This window comes from Muntiacus reevesi, chromosome 6, assembly GCF_963930625.1.
Source record: "Muntiacus reevesi chromosome 6, mMunRee1.1, whole genome shotgun sequence".
Classification (NCBI taxonomy): domain Eukaryota; kingdom Metazoa; phylum Chordata; class Mammalia; order Artiodactyla; family Cervidae; genus Muntiacus; species Muntiacus reevesi.
Window position 1 is genome coordinate 62,159,563 of NC_089254.1, and position 15,986 is coordinate 62,175,548.

The 15,986-nt window shown below is 46.2% G+C and overlaps 1 protein-coding gene across 2 annotated transcripts in view; it reads right to left on the reverse strand.

Annotated features, from left to right (window-relative positions):
* MINDY4 (MINDY lysine 48 deubiquitinase 4) overlaps positions 1-13,746 on the reverse strand; it is a 112,420-nt gene extending 98,674 nt beyond the window's left edge. For both annotated transcript variants that reach the window (XM_065938924.1, XM_065938925.1), the window contains exons 1-4: positions 13,612-13,746; positions 7,553-7,672; positions 3,835-4,049; positions 1,210-1,456 (exon numbers count right to left, since the gene is read on the reverse strand). In XM_065938924.1, the coding sequence (XP_065794996.1) occupies positions 1,210-1,456; positions 3,835-4,049; positions 7,553-7,672; positions 13,612-13,674 (645 nt within the window). In that variant the 5' untranslated portion in view covers positions 13,675-13,746. The remainder of the gene's footprint in view (positions 1-1,209; positions 1,457-3,834; positions 4,050-7,552; positions 7,673-13,611) is intronic.
* Between the last annotated feature and the right edge of the window lie 2,240 nt (positions 13,747-15,986).

Below are 15,986 nucleotides of genomic sequence, written 5' to 3' on the forward strand. Positions count from 1 at the left end.
AGAGGCTCTATATAACTTCATAAAACAATAACTTTCACATGACCAACGCATCATGTTACTAAGCCATGCAGTGGTAAAAGATTCATTCAAAGTGCAAGACAAACCAATGAAAACTGATAACACACAAAAATTTCATTGGGATGGTTTCAGATTCCACATTAAGAAACAACTTGTCTAGCTTTGATGTAATAGTAAAGAATAACCCTAGTTTTCTGAAAAGACAATGAAGAAACTTTTCCCTTTTCCAACTGCATGACCATCTCTGAGCCATGAAATTCCAGATCTCAAAAGAGGTCTTGGACACCTGGTCTAACAAACAAGACCATGGCCAAGAGACCATGTCCAAAAGACCTTTAGATTCTGTCTGAAAATCTCACAAGATGTAGGCAGGGGCAGAGAGAGTGTCCACTGCTTTTTGCCTTTAATTCCAGATGAACGGGAAGAAGAGTGCTGGCCCCTGAAGCCTCACCCGCATGTATACATGCTGCCCCAAGAGTGAGGGTGACCAGCGTGGACACAGATGCCCTGCTTTTGGTTTGCTCAGGCGCCCTGATTTGACGGACACCACACTATGAGTTTGGTGTTTGACTTTCCCTTGTTCTGTCCCTCTTTTGTTTTACAAACTCCTTTTACATTCATCCTCTCCTTTGCTTTAGTTTCTCATCTGACAGGACCCTACCATAGCCTCTTTTTAAGGGAGACTATAGAACATTGGTGTTAAATTTTTAGAATTTTTTTAAAGCAAAACCAAACTATAAGGATTGGGATTTCTTTTTCTCTTTTCACTGTCATGTTTTTAAAAATCAAAAATATGTTCTCTAGACTTGGCTGGGTCCCCCACTCCTGAACTGCAAAGATAAACCTTGGTCGATGTATTCTCACTCGGCAAAGGAACATAGAACCATGGTAACTACCTGGTTGATAAGATGGGTAAACTGAGGGCAGAGTAGGTGATGAGGCCATGGCCCCACAGGGAGCTGGCAGGAGAGCTAGGGAATGATAAAAGGCCCCTTCTTCTTGCCCATCTCACGATATATATCCTCCCTTCTGGAGCTGTCTTGTGGGGCACCCTAAATAAACCCAGACACCCCTTAGCCATGCTTATCCTCAATTTCCACACTCATAGCACCAAGCTCAAGCATCATAGCTCATAGTTCATAGCTCATAGCTCATAGCTCATCATGCTCATAGTTCAAGCATCAAGCCCACCTGTGGGGAGCTGGCAACGGGCCCAGCCATCATGCCTCGGAAAATCAGGCCAGACTTTGGCCTGACCTTCTCTCCCATCCTCTTCATGTCCAAGGAAGGCTCTGACATTGGAAGCTTGTCCATCTTCTCCCAAGCAGAAGCCACAGGGGGGCCTTCACCTGGGACAGTCTTTATGGGCCTACTTTTGTGCGAGGACCTTTTGGATGATACAAAATGACCAAGTACATCCCCATCAAGACTGTCTTGTCTGCAAAAAAGGGATATTTCCATTAAAACAGAGTCCTCAAAGGAAATCGCTAGCAATAATAATAAATTGCACAGTCCACAGGCACTCACAGTAAGCCCATTCACAAATCTGTGGTGATTTCTAACCAGTTTTATCATTAAAGGTAAGGAAAAGAGCAGACTTCGGTATCTGGGCAGGTCTGGCCTACAGAATGAGACCAGAACCAAGAAACAAAATCAGGGTTGATGACTGATGCTAGGATTCCTTGAATTGTCAGCATAAAGAGCATCCTTGTTTCTCCCAGACCCCAGTGATTAAGGAAAACTGTCATCCTTCAATAAAGTAGTCCCCCACTCCACCCCACCTATAGTATATATAGGGTTTAGTACTAACCAGGGTTCCAGGTGTTTATTGGGGGTCTTGGAATGTATCCCCCATGGATAATGGGGAAGGATGGTATAGTCTTGAAAGGGGTGGAGCCCCATCACTGCACACCATTCAAGGTGGTGGATAGAGACCTTTGACAAACTTGGTGTTCCCAGTTAAAGTTCAGCAAAGTTAGGCATGGCAACAGCTTCTTTTCTTGGGTTGCTTGGCATTGAGAGAGAGAAAGAATAAGAAAGAAAGATGGTGCACGTGTATGTGTGTGTATGTTTAAGAAAGTAAGAAAGCAGGACTTCGCTAGTGGCCCAGTGGCTGAGATTCCACACTCCCAATCCAGGGGGCCCAGGTTCGATCCCTGGCTGGGGAACTAGATCCCACATGTTGCAACAAAAATTGAAGATTCTCGTGCCACAGGTAAGACCCAGTACAACCAAATAAATAAATAAATAGTTTTTTTTAAAAAAAGAATGCCAATTCATTTTTTTTCTGAGTTCCTAAAGGACTTATTTTTCAGATTTTTTCATCTCTCCAGTGTTCTGTGGCCTTTCAGAATTCTATAGCCATTTTCAAGAACATGCAAACAAAGGAAGCCCTTGAACCTTCTGAATCATGGAAATTAAATTACACATTTTGAATCATAAGTATCCTCTATCACAGAGTGGTCCATTCCCATGGCCTCTAGAGAAAAATAACAGTGCTCCATGACAGGGATTCTGAAAACACAGTGTGGGAGGCTGAGTGACAGCCTCCTGAAGATGTTCACACCCTAAACCCTGGAACCTGTGAATGTGTTACCTTAAATGGCAAAAGAAAGGGATTTTGCAGACATGACTATGTTAAGACTCTTAAGATAAAGAGGGAGGGAATAAATGTATACATACAAGTGACTCACGATGTTGTACGGAGGAAACCAACACAATGTTGTAAAGCAATTATTATTCCAGTAAAAAATAAACAAAAAGAATCTTGAGATGGGCATATTACCATAGATTGGCTGGGTGGGCCCAGCACAATCAGAGGGGTCCCTCTTAGAGGGAGACAGGAGGATGAGTCAGTAGTAGATGTGACAACAGAAGCAGAGGTTGTAGGGATGCGCTCTGAAGACAGAGAAAAAGGCCACAAGCCAAGGAATGGAGGCGGCCTCTAGAATTTAGGAAGGAAACAGATTCTCCCCTCAAAGTTTCTAGAAAGAACCAACCCTCCTGACACCTTGCCATTAGCCCAGTGAGACCAATTTCGGACTTCTGACCTCAGAACTGTAAGGTAATAAATTGGTGTCACTTTAGGACATCATGATGGTTCAGTTTTGTAGGTCAACTTGTTTAGGCTATGTTCCCAAAGTGTTTGGTCAAACACTAGTCAAGATGTTGCTATGAAGATATTTTTTAGATGTGATTAATATCTACAATCAGCTACTTAAGTAAAGGATATCACCCTAGATAATATAGGTGGGTTTCATTTAATCAGTTGACGACCTTAAGAAAAAAAACAAAAGTTTCCTAAAGAAGTAATTCTGCCTCAAGGTTGTAACACAGAAAACCTGCCTGAGCTTCCAGCATACTAGTCTGCCACATAGATTTCAGACTTGCCAGCCCCTACAACCACATGAACCAATTCCTTAAAAATAAATCTTTAAATACATAGCATTTATGCATACATATATTTATGCATGTGAGCTAAGTCACTTCAGTAGTGTCTGACTCTTTTAGACCCTGTGGACTGGAGCTCTCCAGGCAAGAAAACTGGAGGATGGTTATCATGCCATCCTCCAGGGGATCTTCCCAACTCAGGGATCGAAACACATTTCTTAATGTCTGCTGCATTGGCAGGTGGGTTCTTTACCATTAGCACGACCTTGGAAGCCAATGTACATTTATACCTATACACATTTATATATCCTATTGGTTCCTGCTGGTCAGGTATCTCTGGAGAACCTTATTACAGCCACTGAGCTTATCACAATTTATTACAGAAGAAATAAGAAACTAATCCACAGTATAAATGAGAAGAGATACCTGGTTTTACTTATTTCTGACAATGATGTTCTCCAGCTCTCATCTTCATCTGCAAGGTCATATATGTTTATCAAAGCAGTCTCTGAGCTTCTCGATGGTACTGAAAGTGCAGGGATTGATGTTTCTTGAGTAACATTGTTACCAATATTCCCAAAGTGATCCAGAAAGTATCTGGTAATGAGTTCAAGGTTTGTTTTTAGAGGATTTTCCTTTGCCTATCATTGGAAGAAAAAAAATCCTTAATTTATTCACAGCTTTAGAGGAAGGGTGGGAAAAGCAGCCACTGCAATTCTTTGACATAGTTTATTAACTTCTTACTCAATCATACATTCTCTCAGCAAACATTCACTGACTACTTATTATATGTCAAGTTCTGTGTTATGTAGCAACAGAGATAAAAATAAAACCAATACCTTCAAAGAACTAGCATCCAATGCTTGAGACAGGAGATTCAGTGATAATAAATGTAATAAAATGTGATATGAACAGAGGCATACCTAATCAAATTTTCTCTTGGTTTTTTTCGCCTGGAAATAAATTTATAAAATATATATCCTTTCATTCAAAAAAAAAATTAAGTCTTTATGATCACTAACTCTACTAGTTTATAAACATTTGAGACCTGAATGATTTCTTAGTTTGTGTACACTATGTGTGTGTGTGTGTGTGTGTGCTAAGTCACCAGTCTTGTCCGACCCTTTGCGGCCCTATGGACTGTAACCTTCCAGGCTCCTCTGTCCATGGCATTCTCCAAGCAAAATCCTGGAGTGGGCTGCCATGCCCTCCTCCAGGGGACCTTCCCATGGAGGATCTAACCCTGACCCAAGGATCTAACCTGTGTCTACTGTGGCTCCCGCACTGCAGGTGGGTTCTTCCACTGAGCCACCTGAGAAGCCCCTTCTGAGTCTGTGGACTCTACATCTAACACTGCACGCAAGGAAGGCCGGACAAACAGCAGCAGCTTAGTGCAAGAGCCCAGAGAGGCAGTCAGGATTGACTTAGTGTACCTCCCAATCTCTGCAAAAGATAAAACGAAACCCTTTGGTAGTAGATTTTGGAAACAAGTGGTATCAGTACTTTCCTACCCTGACAGCACTAAATATTACCTTTGAAGGTTTCTTTCAAAGACAAATTCTCAGGCCTTGCTGAGTCTTAATAAGCCAAAATCACCAAAGATTAGAGCCCTGATTCCTTTTAGAAGTGCCCCTAAGTAATTGGCATAGACAGAGTTATCCAAGCTGGTCTCAGGAGCTAGCCCATGTGTCAGTCAGCACCCCACCTGCCGGGTAACATTCAGGCCCTTCGGAAAGGCAGCCAGGCATGGGGCAGGTGGTGAGTTTGCACTCAGAGTCATAAAGTGCCTGATAAAGAGCCTGGCACAAGGCACAGAGCCTGAGCACTGTGGGACCAAGACCCACAGGTTATGACCAAGCTCAACAGAATCATCAGGCAGTCAAAATCAGGGGACAGTTCTATTTTTTAGAACGGGACCCAAACTATTTTGTCTAAGTCTAAATGAAACTTACAAGGAAGAGAGTTGGGGGTGGGGGGTGTTGGGGACATTACATAATTTACTTCAATCTTCTTATTTTTCTTTCAGTATGAGAGATTTGGGGCCCTAAATACCTGAATTATACATTGTGGTTTTTCATCACTTTGCTCATAAAGATACAGCCTTTATACGAAACGAGATACCATTTTTCAAAACCTTAGTTTTACATAAGCATTTTATCATGGCATAGTTAATAGGGGAAAACAAATTACTAAAATTAACATTAAATTGCAGGGCTTTCCCAGAATCACCCTAGTTTTGAGCTGAGTGAACATCAAAATTATGATGACACAGATAAATGTGTATATTTTCCTGTAAATTATTAGCCCCAATGTGTAGTATAATAGCTAGTAACTACTGGATAAATCGAATAATCAGGGTACTTATCAAGATCTAATGAAAACACCTTAAGGATCTTAAGATAATAGCTACCCTTAGGGAGACCATACTACAGTGAAGAAATAAAAATAACTTAAACGGCAAAGGTGCTTCTGGAAAGTTAGGTAAAGTTGCACTTTTACAAAAATCTCACTGTGCCACAATGGTTAATTGAATTTTCTGCTTAACTGTCTCAACTCTCTCTGGAAAAAAAATCTTTGTAAAATGTACAATGCACTCTCCTGCCTTGTAAGAGTCTTCTGTCTACAGGACTTCAATCAAGTGCGAACAGGAGATGGAGGGGCCCGTGTGTCACCATAGGACCCCGAGCACGAAGGTCTTTCCAAGGCTTCTGGAAAGACTTCCACCTGGCTTCCACTGTTGATAAATGCTGAACAACATGTCCATGAGATTCTTTCCACCTCTGACACTATGCCCTCCCACAAGGCAACATCTGCTGGAGAGCCCCTTCTTGAATCTGTCAGCTACAAACTGGCGCTTGCTGAGGGCATTTGCCATCTGCCTCTGTGGAGATGACTCCTGGCTGCTGCAGCTCCTGGCGCATCCTGGGGGAGTTCAGGGTGGAGACTGAGGCACTCTGAGCTCCAGGGAAGCTGGTGGAACAAGTCTTAAGACAGTTTTCAGGAACTGATATTTTCAGGATATCGCAATATTTTTAGGAACTGATTTCAGGATCCTAATCCTTGCAAGCTCCTCATCTCTAGAAAAGCATTAAAACCCTTCATGATGACATCAGCTCCTTGTGACTAGCAGAAAATCTCTTGTAAAGAAGCGCTTGACTGCACTGAACTCCTGCTGCACCAAAATCTTATATATCGCCCTTCCCCCACTGCCTCTTTGGTGCAGTCTCTCAGAGCCATCTGAGATGCTGCCTCCCAGGCTGCAGTCATCGCTTTGCCCCAAATAACACTTAACTCACAACCCTCTCATTGTGCATCATTTTTAGTCGACAAGTCAAATCATAAGATTCTTCTAACAGAAAGAGCAATTAATTCAGAAGGATAGTTTTATTCATTCATTCGTATCTTCACTCACTTGCTCGTTCATTCATTCATTCATAAATACACACTATTTACTATCTCATCAAGCATGTATGAAGTATGCGGATATAACCGGTAACCTAAAGTGTCCAGAGTAGTGGGGGAGGCAGATCCTAAGTAAACACCCACACAAATATTCTATTATAAGCATAATAAGCACAACAGAAGAAAACTATGCAATATCCTGAAGGTTTATAACCAACGGTGGGGGGATCAAGTAAGCACCCCCATCGCCACCCAAGGAGGTACCTATTCCATTTGCTATCTCAACTCCAACACACCTGGGTTAGTTGAACCCAAACCCCCCATCTGCCTGAATTAAATGTCACAGTGGCCTTAAGAAAAAGGTATTACTCAGAGCTGAAGAAAGAAAACCATTTGGAGGCAAAGAATGGAAAATTTAGCATAACTGAATGCTATATTCTTCAGTACAGTCTTAACTAAAAATAGTCTCTCGAGAGAGGAGGGAGCACAGGGAATAATTGTTAACAGACTCAGGCCCGGGTGCAAAAATGAGCCCCATACGGTGCAAGCGTGCTCTGACAGTGGGGTGGGGCAGACAGAAGCTGGAAACCCAGCACACAGTTGGGATTTGTCTGTTTCTCCCTGACCGCAGGTATGGCAAGCCTCCAGCCACTGGTCTCTGATGACCTGGCAGGGCTCATGAGTACCATGACATTACCAAAATCCATTCCAGAACTCCCCACCACACTTTAAAAGCATGTACCTTGTTCTCCTTGTAGAGAAATTCAAGATGCAAAACCTTTCGGAGATGGTTTCTGCTGTTTATGCTGAGATCAGAGCGTGGGCGTTCCTGGTCCATGGTCACACACGTCTTCTTTAAGCCCTGAGGGAAGCACTCTAAATCACTATTTACCATTTTAAATCTAAACCTTCCCAGCTCTGACGCAGAGGATCAACAAAAGACTGTTGATGTTCATTATGGTCATCTCCCACCTTCCTCACTGGATATTGGGAGGACTGAAAACTGACTTAAGAATTTATTCTTATGTAACTTTTACACTTGACATCATCTTCATGATTATTATTCCAAATCTTACAGCCACACTGTGGGCAGAGCTCAGGCTGAAGCTGTCAGCACATTTTAGAGAAAAAGAAAGTGAAATCCAGGTAACTGTCTCGCTGCCCACCACTGGCTCAGGAGCTCAGGGTTTGGCTTAGATTTGGGGCCACGAGATATGAAGCTTTAAAAATAAACAGGAGGAAATACATAAGCAAAAGGTCAACAGTCATTCCCTTCTTTTTGCAGATGGGGCGCCAGGGTTGATTTGTCCAACATAACAGAATGGACTCACAGAGCTGGAGATCTGACCATCCCGGACTGTGAGGAGGTGACACCAGGACCAGACTCACAGGAAGCACGTGGTGAGCGTCTGCTGTGTCCCAGCGCAGCTGCTTTCCATCCTCCAGCCCTGAACTCCCAAAAGGCCCGGTCCTTGGTGCCCCTTAAGAGTCTGGTTCCTCCTTTTGAAAACAACCAGAGCAGCTGCAGCCTGCCCACCTCCCCAGATAGCGATGAGCACCGAAAGGCAGAAGAATGGGAGATGCCTCACACGCAGCTCAGCCTGGCACTAAGGGATCCCCTTGCTCTTGATGGATCCAGACTGCAGTGTGAGCCAGGCTTCAGTGGCTCCCCCAGGCTTTGCGTTCAGAATTGTGCAGAGACTCTCAGTGGTGGGAGAACAAGAAAAAAAACTGCTGCCTGCCATGAGCTGGGCCAACAAGAATTTGTGAAACAAGACATATGAATACAACCTTGAACCAAAGAGAAAAAAAGGAAGTTTCTAGTCAGCTATTTACTGACCATCATCCATGTGCTCACTCCTGTTTTCCAGTTTCCCTATCTGTGAAATGAAAGCAACAAGCCATTAGTCCACCAGTTTGTCTGCTAGGGGCAGAGTAGTGAAAAGACCAAAGTCCTGACCCTCATAGAGCTCACCCAAATGACAAGTACAAAGGCCTCGTGGCAGCTACAAGGAGACCAGTATAGCTAGAGCCATATAACTAGGGGAAAGTGGCAGGAAATAAGGTCAGAGAGGTTGCCCAGAGCTTGCTAAGCAAAGGCCTTTGTTGGCTTTTGTGAAATGGGAAGGCTACTGGAGGACTGGGGAAAAAGGAGCATTCTGAACTAACATATTTGCAAAGGATTGCTTGGCTTCTAGGTTGAGGATAGACTATATGGGACAGGGGACTAAGCATTAAGACTAGGCTATTGAACAATTCACATGAAAGATGGAGGTGGCTTGGACCAGGGTAGTGGTAGCAGAAGTGTACAAAAGTACGCTTTATGTACATAAAGTATTATGTACTTATGTACATAAGTATTCTTTACGTGCTCTGATGGTAAAGCTTACAAGTGTACAGATGGACTGCATGCAGGGTGCATAAGAAGGAAAAAGCCAGGGATGGTTCTAGAGGCTTTGGCCCAGGCAGCCATACAGTTAGTGGTGTTACTGAAGTGGGAAAAATTGCAGGCGGTAGAATCAGGAATTGAATTTTGAATGTGTGAAGTTGAGATGTTTATTGGATATCCAAGTGGAAATGTAAACTAGGCAGTTGGAAAGAATGTAAGAGTTCAAGGAGAGGTCTTGGCTAGAGACAGACATTTGGAAATTGTCAGCATGTCGATAGTAATGGAACCCACAACAGTGGTGGAAGTGGCTGAAAAATGAGAAGAGAAGAGAGTCAGAGATTAAGCCTTTAAATCCACCAGCACCCACATGGCTTCCCTGGTGGCTCAGACAGTAAAGAATCTGCCTGCAATGCAGGAAATCCCAGTTCAATTCCAGGGTTGGGAAGAGTTGCTGGAGAAGGGATAGGCTACCCACTCCAGTATTCTTGGGCTTTCCTTGTGGCTTAGCTGAAGAATCTGCCTGCAATGAGGGAGACCTGGGTTTGACCCCTGGGTTGGGAAGATCCCCTGGAGAAGGGAAAGGCTACACACTCCAGTATTCTGGCCTGGAGAGTTCCACGGACAGAGGAGCCTGGCAGGCTACAGTCTATGGGGTTGCAAAGAGTCGGTCACAACTGAGCAACTTTCCCATGCACAGCTTAGGAAGCCACAGGAAATTTGCCAAGAACCCGAGAAAGAGTGACCAGAGAAGTACAGAAGGAAAACCAAAAGGAGGTGATCTCCAGGAGCCAAGGGGAACGAGCTTCCACGAAGGACATAACCAGCTGAGTTCAACACAATTGTTAGACCAATAAATGTAAAGACTAAAAATAAGAAGTCACTGATGAAACTGACAAGTGCTGTCTCCATGGATTGAGGGGGACAAAAGCCTGATTAAAGTTTGAGAAAACAGGGAGAAGAATTAGAATCAGAGCATACATAGTCCTTTCATACAGTTTTGCTATAAAAGGGAGAAGAAAAATAGACTAGTAGCGGGAGGGGCTTGGGGGTCAAGATGGACTTTGTAGGAGCATGTTTACATGTTGATAGGACCAATCCAGTAGAGAAGGCAAAAATGTATGATACAATACAGAGAGGGGATGGTAACTGCACCAGTGTCCTGGAGCACACAGAGGCAACAGGCACACGGGGAGGGCTTGGCCTTACCCAGAGGATGGCGAACTCATTCCCAAGAACAGGAGGGAGGATGGGGCAAATGGTTCAGGCCCAAGAGGGTTTGTTACTGTAGGGCATGATGGAGTTTTCTCATGAATGCTTCTATTTTCTTAGTGAAATTAAGAGGGAGAAGGGGCTTTGGAGCTTGAGGAGAGAGATGTGTGAAATGTCCATCTAAGACTGGAGACTAGAGAAGGAAATGGCAACCCACTCCAGTATTCTTGCCTGGGAAATCCCATGGACAGAGGAGCCCGGCAGGCTACAGTCCATGGGGTTGCAAAGAGTCAGAAACAACTGAGTGACTAAGAACAAGACTGGAGAAGTATAACCAGGTGGGCAGGCATCTCTGAGGCATCACAGGAGTGAGAGACCACGAATTGATGGTGAAACCATCAACATAACGGTGTGCTTTTCCCCAGCCTCATTCAGCTCCGCAGTGCAAGCAAGGAGGAGGCCAAATACAAAGAAGGGAGAGACAGACACGGGAGCTGAGTGGGGTGTTGAAGGGTGATGTATGGGTAAGATGTGGGGAGAGGCCACAAGAGGGCTGAGGGACCATGAAAAGTTGGCAAAAACAGTGGAATGGAGATGCGAGTGAGGCTGAAGAATAGTTTATATTGGACTGCTGCTGGGAATGAGCTGGAAGTGAGGATGATGGGATACTTGGAACTGGGATTATGGAAACGACAAGCTTAAGGCATGACCACCTGCAAGAGGCGGCAGAGGCAGGCTAGGACATGTTCTTGCAGGAGAATGCAGCTGGGGCACGAGCCTGGTGGATCCTGCCACTGCCAGGAGACTGTCCTGATTCTCCCTGTGGAGGGATCACACTTGGAGGAGGCCAGCATAGCTGGGCATGATGTAGGATGGAGGGTAAAGGAAGCAGCAGTAGAAGGTAAGGTTCAAGGGGGAGCTGGCAGCCAGGTTGTAGGGAGCCTGGGAGGCCCGGGCAAGGCCTTCCCTGGGATTTATTCTAATTGCAAAAGAAACATATGGGGGGCACGGTTTGGGCAGAGGAGTGGCATGATCTGACCTGCTCACCCCAGGCAAGTTTATTCAGCTCCCAGTCTTATCATAGTCTTTTGTGAAAGGGAATAATTATAATGTATTTCAGCACTGTTACGAGGGTTTGAGAAAATAAACAGGCACCTGGAAGGTACCTCACCTCAGGATGAGAACTCCCTTGGTTAGGTAGGTAGGTACCTGCTTTGCACCAAGCCGCAGGGACAGTCCACAGTCTCTGCCCCAGAGCAGAAAGCTGATCTGGGCTGCAGTCCCAGCTTCCATGCCTTTCTGAGTGACTGTGGGTAACAGACTCCTTTCTCCTCTTGGGGTTTAGTGTCTCCCGACGAAAAGTCAGAAGGAAGAGAGGAAGCCAGGTGAACCAGATAACTGCAAAGGCTCTGCCCAGTTCAGTATCAGCAATGTGAACCTGTCTAGTGGGTGAGACAGGCAGATGCATAAACTATAACATGAGTGCTCATGAGCAGACCACAGACAAACGAGTCAGTTCTTCCAGCCACAGGTACCTGAGACCTCTTGAAGGAAATGGGACTTGGGATGGAATGTGGGTGGAATAGGGGAAAGCATGTGAGAGAAGCTGGAAATGAAACTAGACTGGTAAGCTGGGGTCAGGCTACAGGGGAGCCTCAAACATCAGGTGAGGATTTTGGATTTCGTTTCCACTCAAGGGAGGACAGACATGGGGAAGACTCTCGGGGAGTTCCTCTTGGTAGTCCAGACTTAAACAATGGCAGTGGTCATCCTCACAGGGTGTATCATTGATAACCTGTGTGTAGCCAGGGCTAGGTGATGGTGGGTCAATTAGTCATAAAAACAGAGCTGATACAGTTGAGGCCACACTGCATTTTAAATAAAAATACATTTTCGAAAAGCAAAGAAAGACACTTTCAAAACAGGGGCACATCAGAGATGTCGAATGTCTACTATGTGCCAGATACAGTGGCTGGAACCTGTCTGTAGATCATTATTAATCTTCACTATAAATCTGCCATGGGCAGGTCTTATTATTCCTCTTCTGTTGTTGTTTAGTCACTAAGTTATGTCAGACTCTGCGACCCCATGGACTGTAGCCTGCCAGGCTCCTCTGTCCAAGGGATTTCCCAGGCAAGAATACTGGAGTGGGTGGCCATTCCCTTCTCCAGGAGACCTTGTGTGTAAGAGCGATGGGTTCGCTCCCTACACTCCTACTATACATGGTGTTTAACTCCCAGCAACCTCTTCCCCAGCCCGCTTTCATCTCCACTGTCAGGACAGGTGACAGCCAAGGACCTCCCCAATTTCTGAGTTCTCTGAAAACTCTCCCAGCACAAGATAATGTGCTCCGCTGTGCTTAGTCGCTCAGTCGTGTCAGACTCTTTGCCACCGCATGGATTGCAGCCGGCCAGGCTCCTCTGTCCATGGGAGGCTCCAGGCAAGAATACTGGAATGGGTCGCCACGACCTCCTCCAGGGGATCTTCCCAACCCAGGGATCGAAATCCAGGTCTCCCGCATTGCAGGCAGATTCTTTACCGTCTGAGCCATCAGGGAAGCCCAAGGGATAGGCTAGGTAGGGATAGGCTACAGGAGTGGGTAGCCTATCCCTTCTCCAGGGTATCTTCCCCACCCAGGAACCGAACCGGGGTCTCTTGCATTGCAGGTGGATTCTTACCAGCTGAGCCACCAGGGAAGCCGGATACAAGATAATAGAACTTAAAACGACCTCCCTCGATTGAACTTCCCATTGATGAACAGGACTAAAGGGTTTGACTGGCAAGAACTTTTTTTAGCCCTCTGGGTTCCCTTTGGGAGGAAGTTCTTTCCTAGTGGGATGTAAGTTTGATTACATCAGAGTCGGGCAGCCGTGCTGGCCTGCTGGGCTCCCAGTGCCTCGGGAACTTTAGGAAGATGAGGAGGGCGCAGGCCCGGGCTTCGCGAGCCGGGAAGAGAGAGATCCCTCTAAGGGCGGCCGCGGTCCTGTCCCTGCTTGCAGGAAGTGAGCGGAGACAGAAATGGCTCCTGGGAAATGTAGTTCCCAAAGCCCGGGGAAAGGGGCTCTCACAGCAGGCATCTCCAGGGCGGGCCGCGGGCAAGGGAAGGGCTCCATCCCAAAAGGTCTCCAGAGCCGGAGAGTCTCCAGACTGCTCCCCCACGCAATCAAGCAACTTCCCAGAACTGAAAGGGCGGCGCCACGTACCTTTCTGCTGAGAAACTCCCTGACCAGGGAGGCCGCCACCTCCTCCACGAAGAGGCTGTCCATGCTCCGCTTTGGCCGCGAGGCCGCAGCGCCGCAGACCCAGACCCCGGGTCCGTTGCGGCCAGTATGGCCGCGTTGCCGTGGCGACGGTGTCAGCAGGGCCGGGGAACTCCGCCCCTCCCCTGGGAGTGAGCCGGTTGGGAAGGCGGGAGGAAAGGGGAGGAGCATCCTTCAAACTTGCTCTGAGAGCGGGAAGCAGAATCCAGAAGGCACAAACCCAGCGCATCCCAGGGACCAGGCCGCGGGCTCCCGACTTGTGCGTCCTGGCACTGGCCTTGTCCATCTGGGTTTCCTGGATCAAGTTCCTGTTCCAGTCTGAGTCCCCACCTCTCAAGGTGTGAATGGGGGAGAGTGCCTGCCTCCTGATTCCTAAAGGAGTAAAGCCACAGTGAAGTGGCCCCTAGAGGTCTAACCCCAGGACCTCCACCTTCTGGGTTCCCACAGGCTGACTAACCTCCGTTGGCCCGGGCTGCGAGGAAAAAGAGGCCCAGGGCTTTCTGCTGACATGGTGCTGAACTTAAAGGATGAGTCCCTGGCCTCCCTGGTGCCTGCTTTCCCATAAGGACACTGCCAGTTACTGAACAGCAAGAATTTACATACATTATCACGTCTTTAATCCTGCAGCCTCCAGTCCAGGTGGTCACTATTGGCCTATGCTTTAAAAACAAGACACTGAGATTCAGAGAGGTTAAGATTGTGCTAAAGGTCACACGGGCTTCCCTGGTGGCTCAGTGGTAAAGAAACCGCCTGCCAATGCAGGAGACGCCGGTCGATCCCTGGGTCAGGAAGATCCCCTGGAAAAAGAAATGGCTACCCACTCTAGTATTCTCACCTGGGAAATCCCATGGACAGCGGAGCCTGGAGGGCCCCAAAAGAGACAGACATGACTTAGCAACTGAACAACAACAACAGTATTTCAGCAAAAAAACAGAAGAAAGGATAAAAGCCACACAGATGCTCAGAGCAGAGCTCTCCAGGTAGAAGCAGCAGCAAGTATAAATGTCCTGAGACTGCATCAAGCCTGAGTGCTTGTGAAACAGGGAGGCCAGGAGGGAATGGGGCAACAGGACCCACGATGAAAGCCTGTGACTGCAGAAGGACATGGGCTTTTACTCGGAATTGGGCCTTGTTTGGTTTCTTTTTGTTAATTATTTATTTATGGCTGCTCTGGATCTTGGTTGCTGTGCGCGGGCTTTCCCTATTGTGGCCATCAGGGGCTACTTTTCCTTGTGGTGCATGAGTTCCTCATTGCAGTGGCTTCTCTTGTTGCTTCAGTAGTTGCAGCAGGCCAGCTCAGTAGTTGTGGTACATGGGCTTAGTTGCTGTACCACATGCAAGATCTTCCTGGACCAGGGGGTAAACCCCTGTGCCCTGCATTGGCAGACAAATTCTTAACTCGACCACAGAAGTCTCCTAAATTGGTTTTTGAGCAGGCTTTAACAGGATCTCCCTGGCTTTGATGTTGAGAATTAACTGTAGAGGGGTCAGTGGGGAAACAGAGAGAAGAGTTAGGAGGCAATTACAACAATCAGTAATACAGGTAAATTTTAAGCTAGACATATCAGTGTGTGTGTGTTATATTTTCCTGACTGTGGTACTTTTTTATTTTTTTAAACACACTGAAATGGAATGGTTAAGCAGGAGAAGCCCAGGAATGCATTATTTTTCCAGACACATAGCTGAGTCCTAGGGATACAATTACCTTGAGATAACTTTGCATGTCATGCTCAGTTGCTCAGTCTTATCTGACTCTTTGTGACCCCATAGACTGCAGTCCTTCAGGCTCCACTGTCCATGGAATTTTCCAGGCAAGAATACTGGAGTAAGTTGCCATTTCCTGCTCCAGGGTGTCTTCCTGACCAAGGGATTGAACCTGTGTCTCCTGCATCTCCTGCATTGGTAGGTGGATTCTTTACCACCGAGCCTCCTGAAATAACTTTAAAATGCCACATAAAAGGGGACAATCTGCTCAGTAGGGGAAGGGTGAAAGGTGTCCTGCCAGCAATCTGGGGGAGGGAGTAGGTTGCATCATATATCCCATTTCTTACAACTGATCCCAGCCAGTCATCCTGACTTTTTCACATTGTGCTCTTGTCAGTTGGAGAAGCCCACAAAGAACTGTAAGACAGTTTAGCTCTTCTGCCAGAATGTGAGTGGTGGTTGAGGTCCTCAAAAATGACTCCTTATAATGAACATGCAGAGATGTGACAAAAACATCATCAAAATAAACACCGAATCATTTATACTCAGTAGCTAAGTCATGTCCGGCTTTTTGCAACCCCTTGGGCTGCAGCCCACCAGGCTCCTCTGTCCAT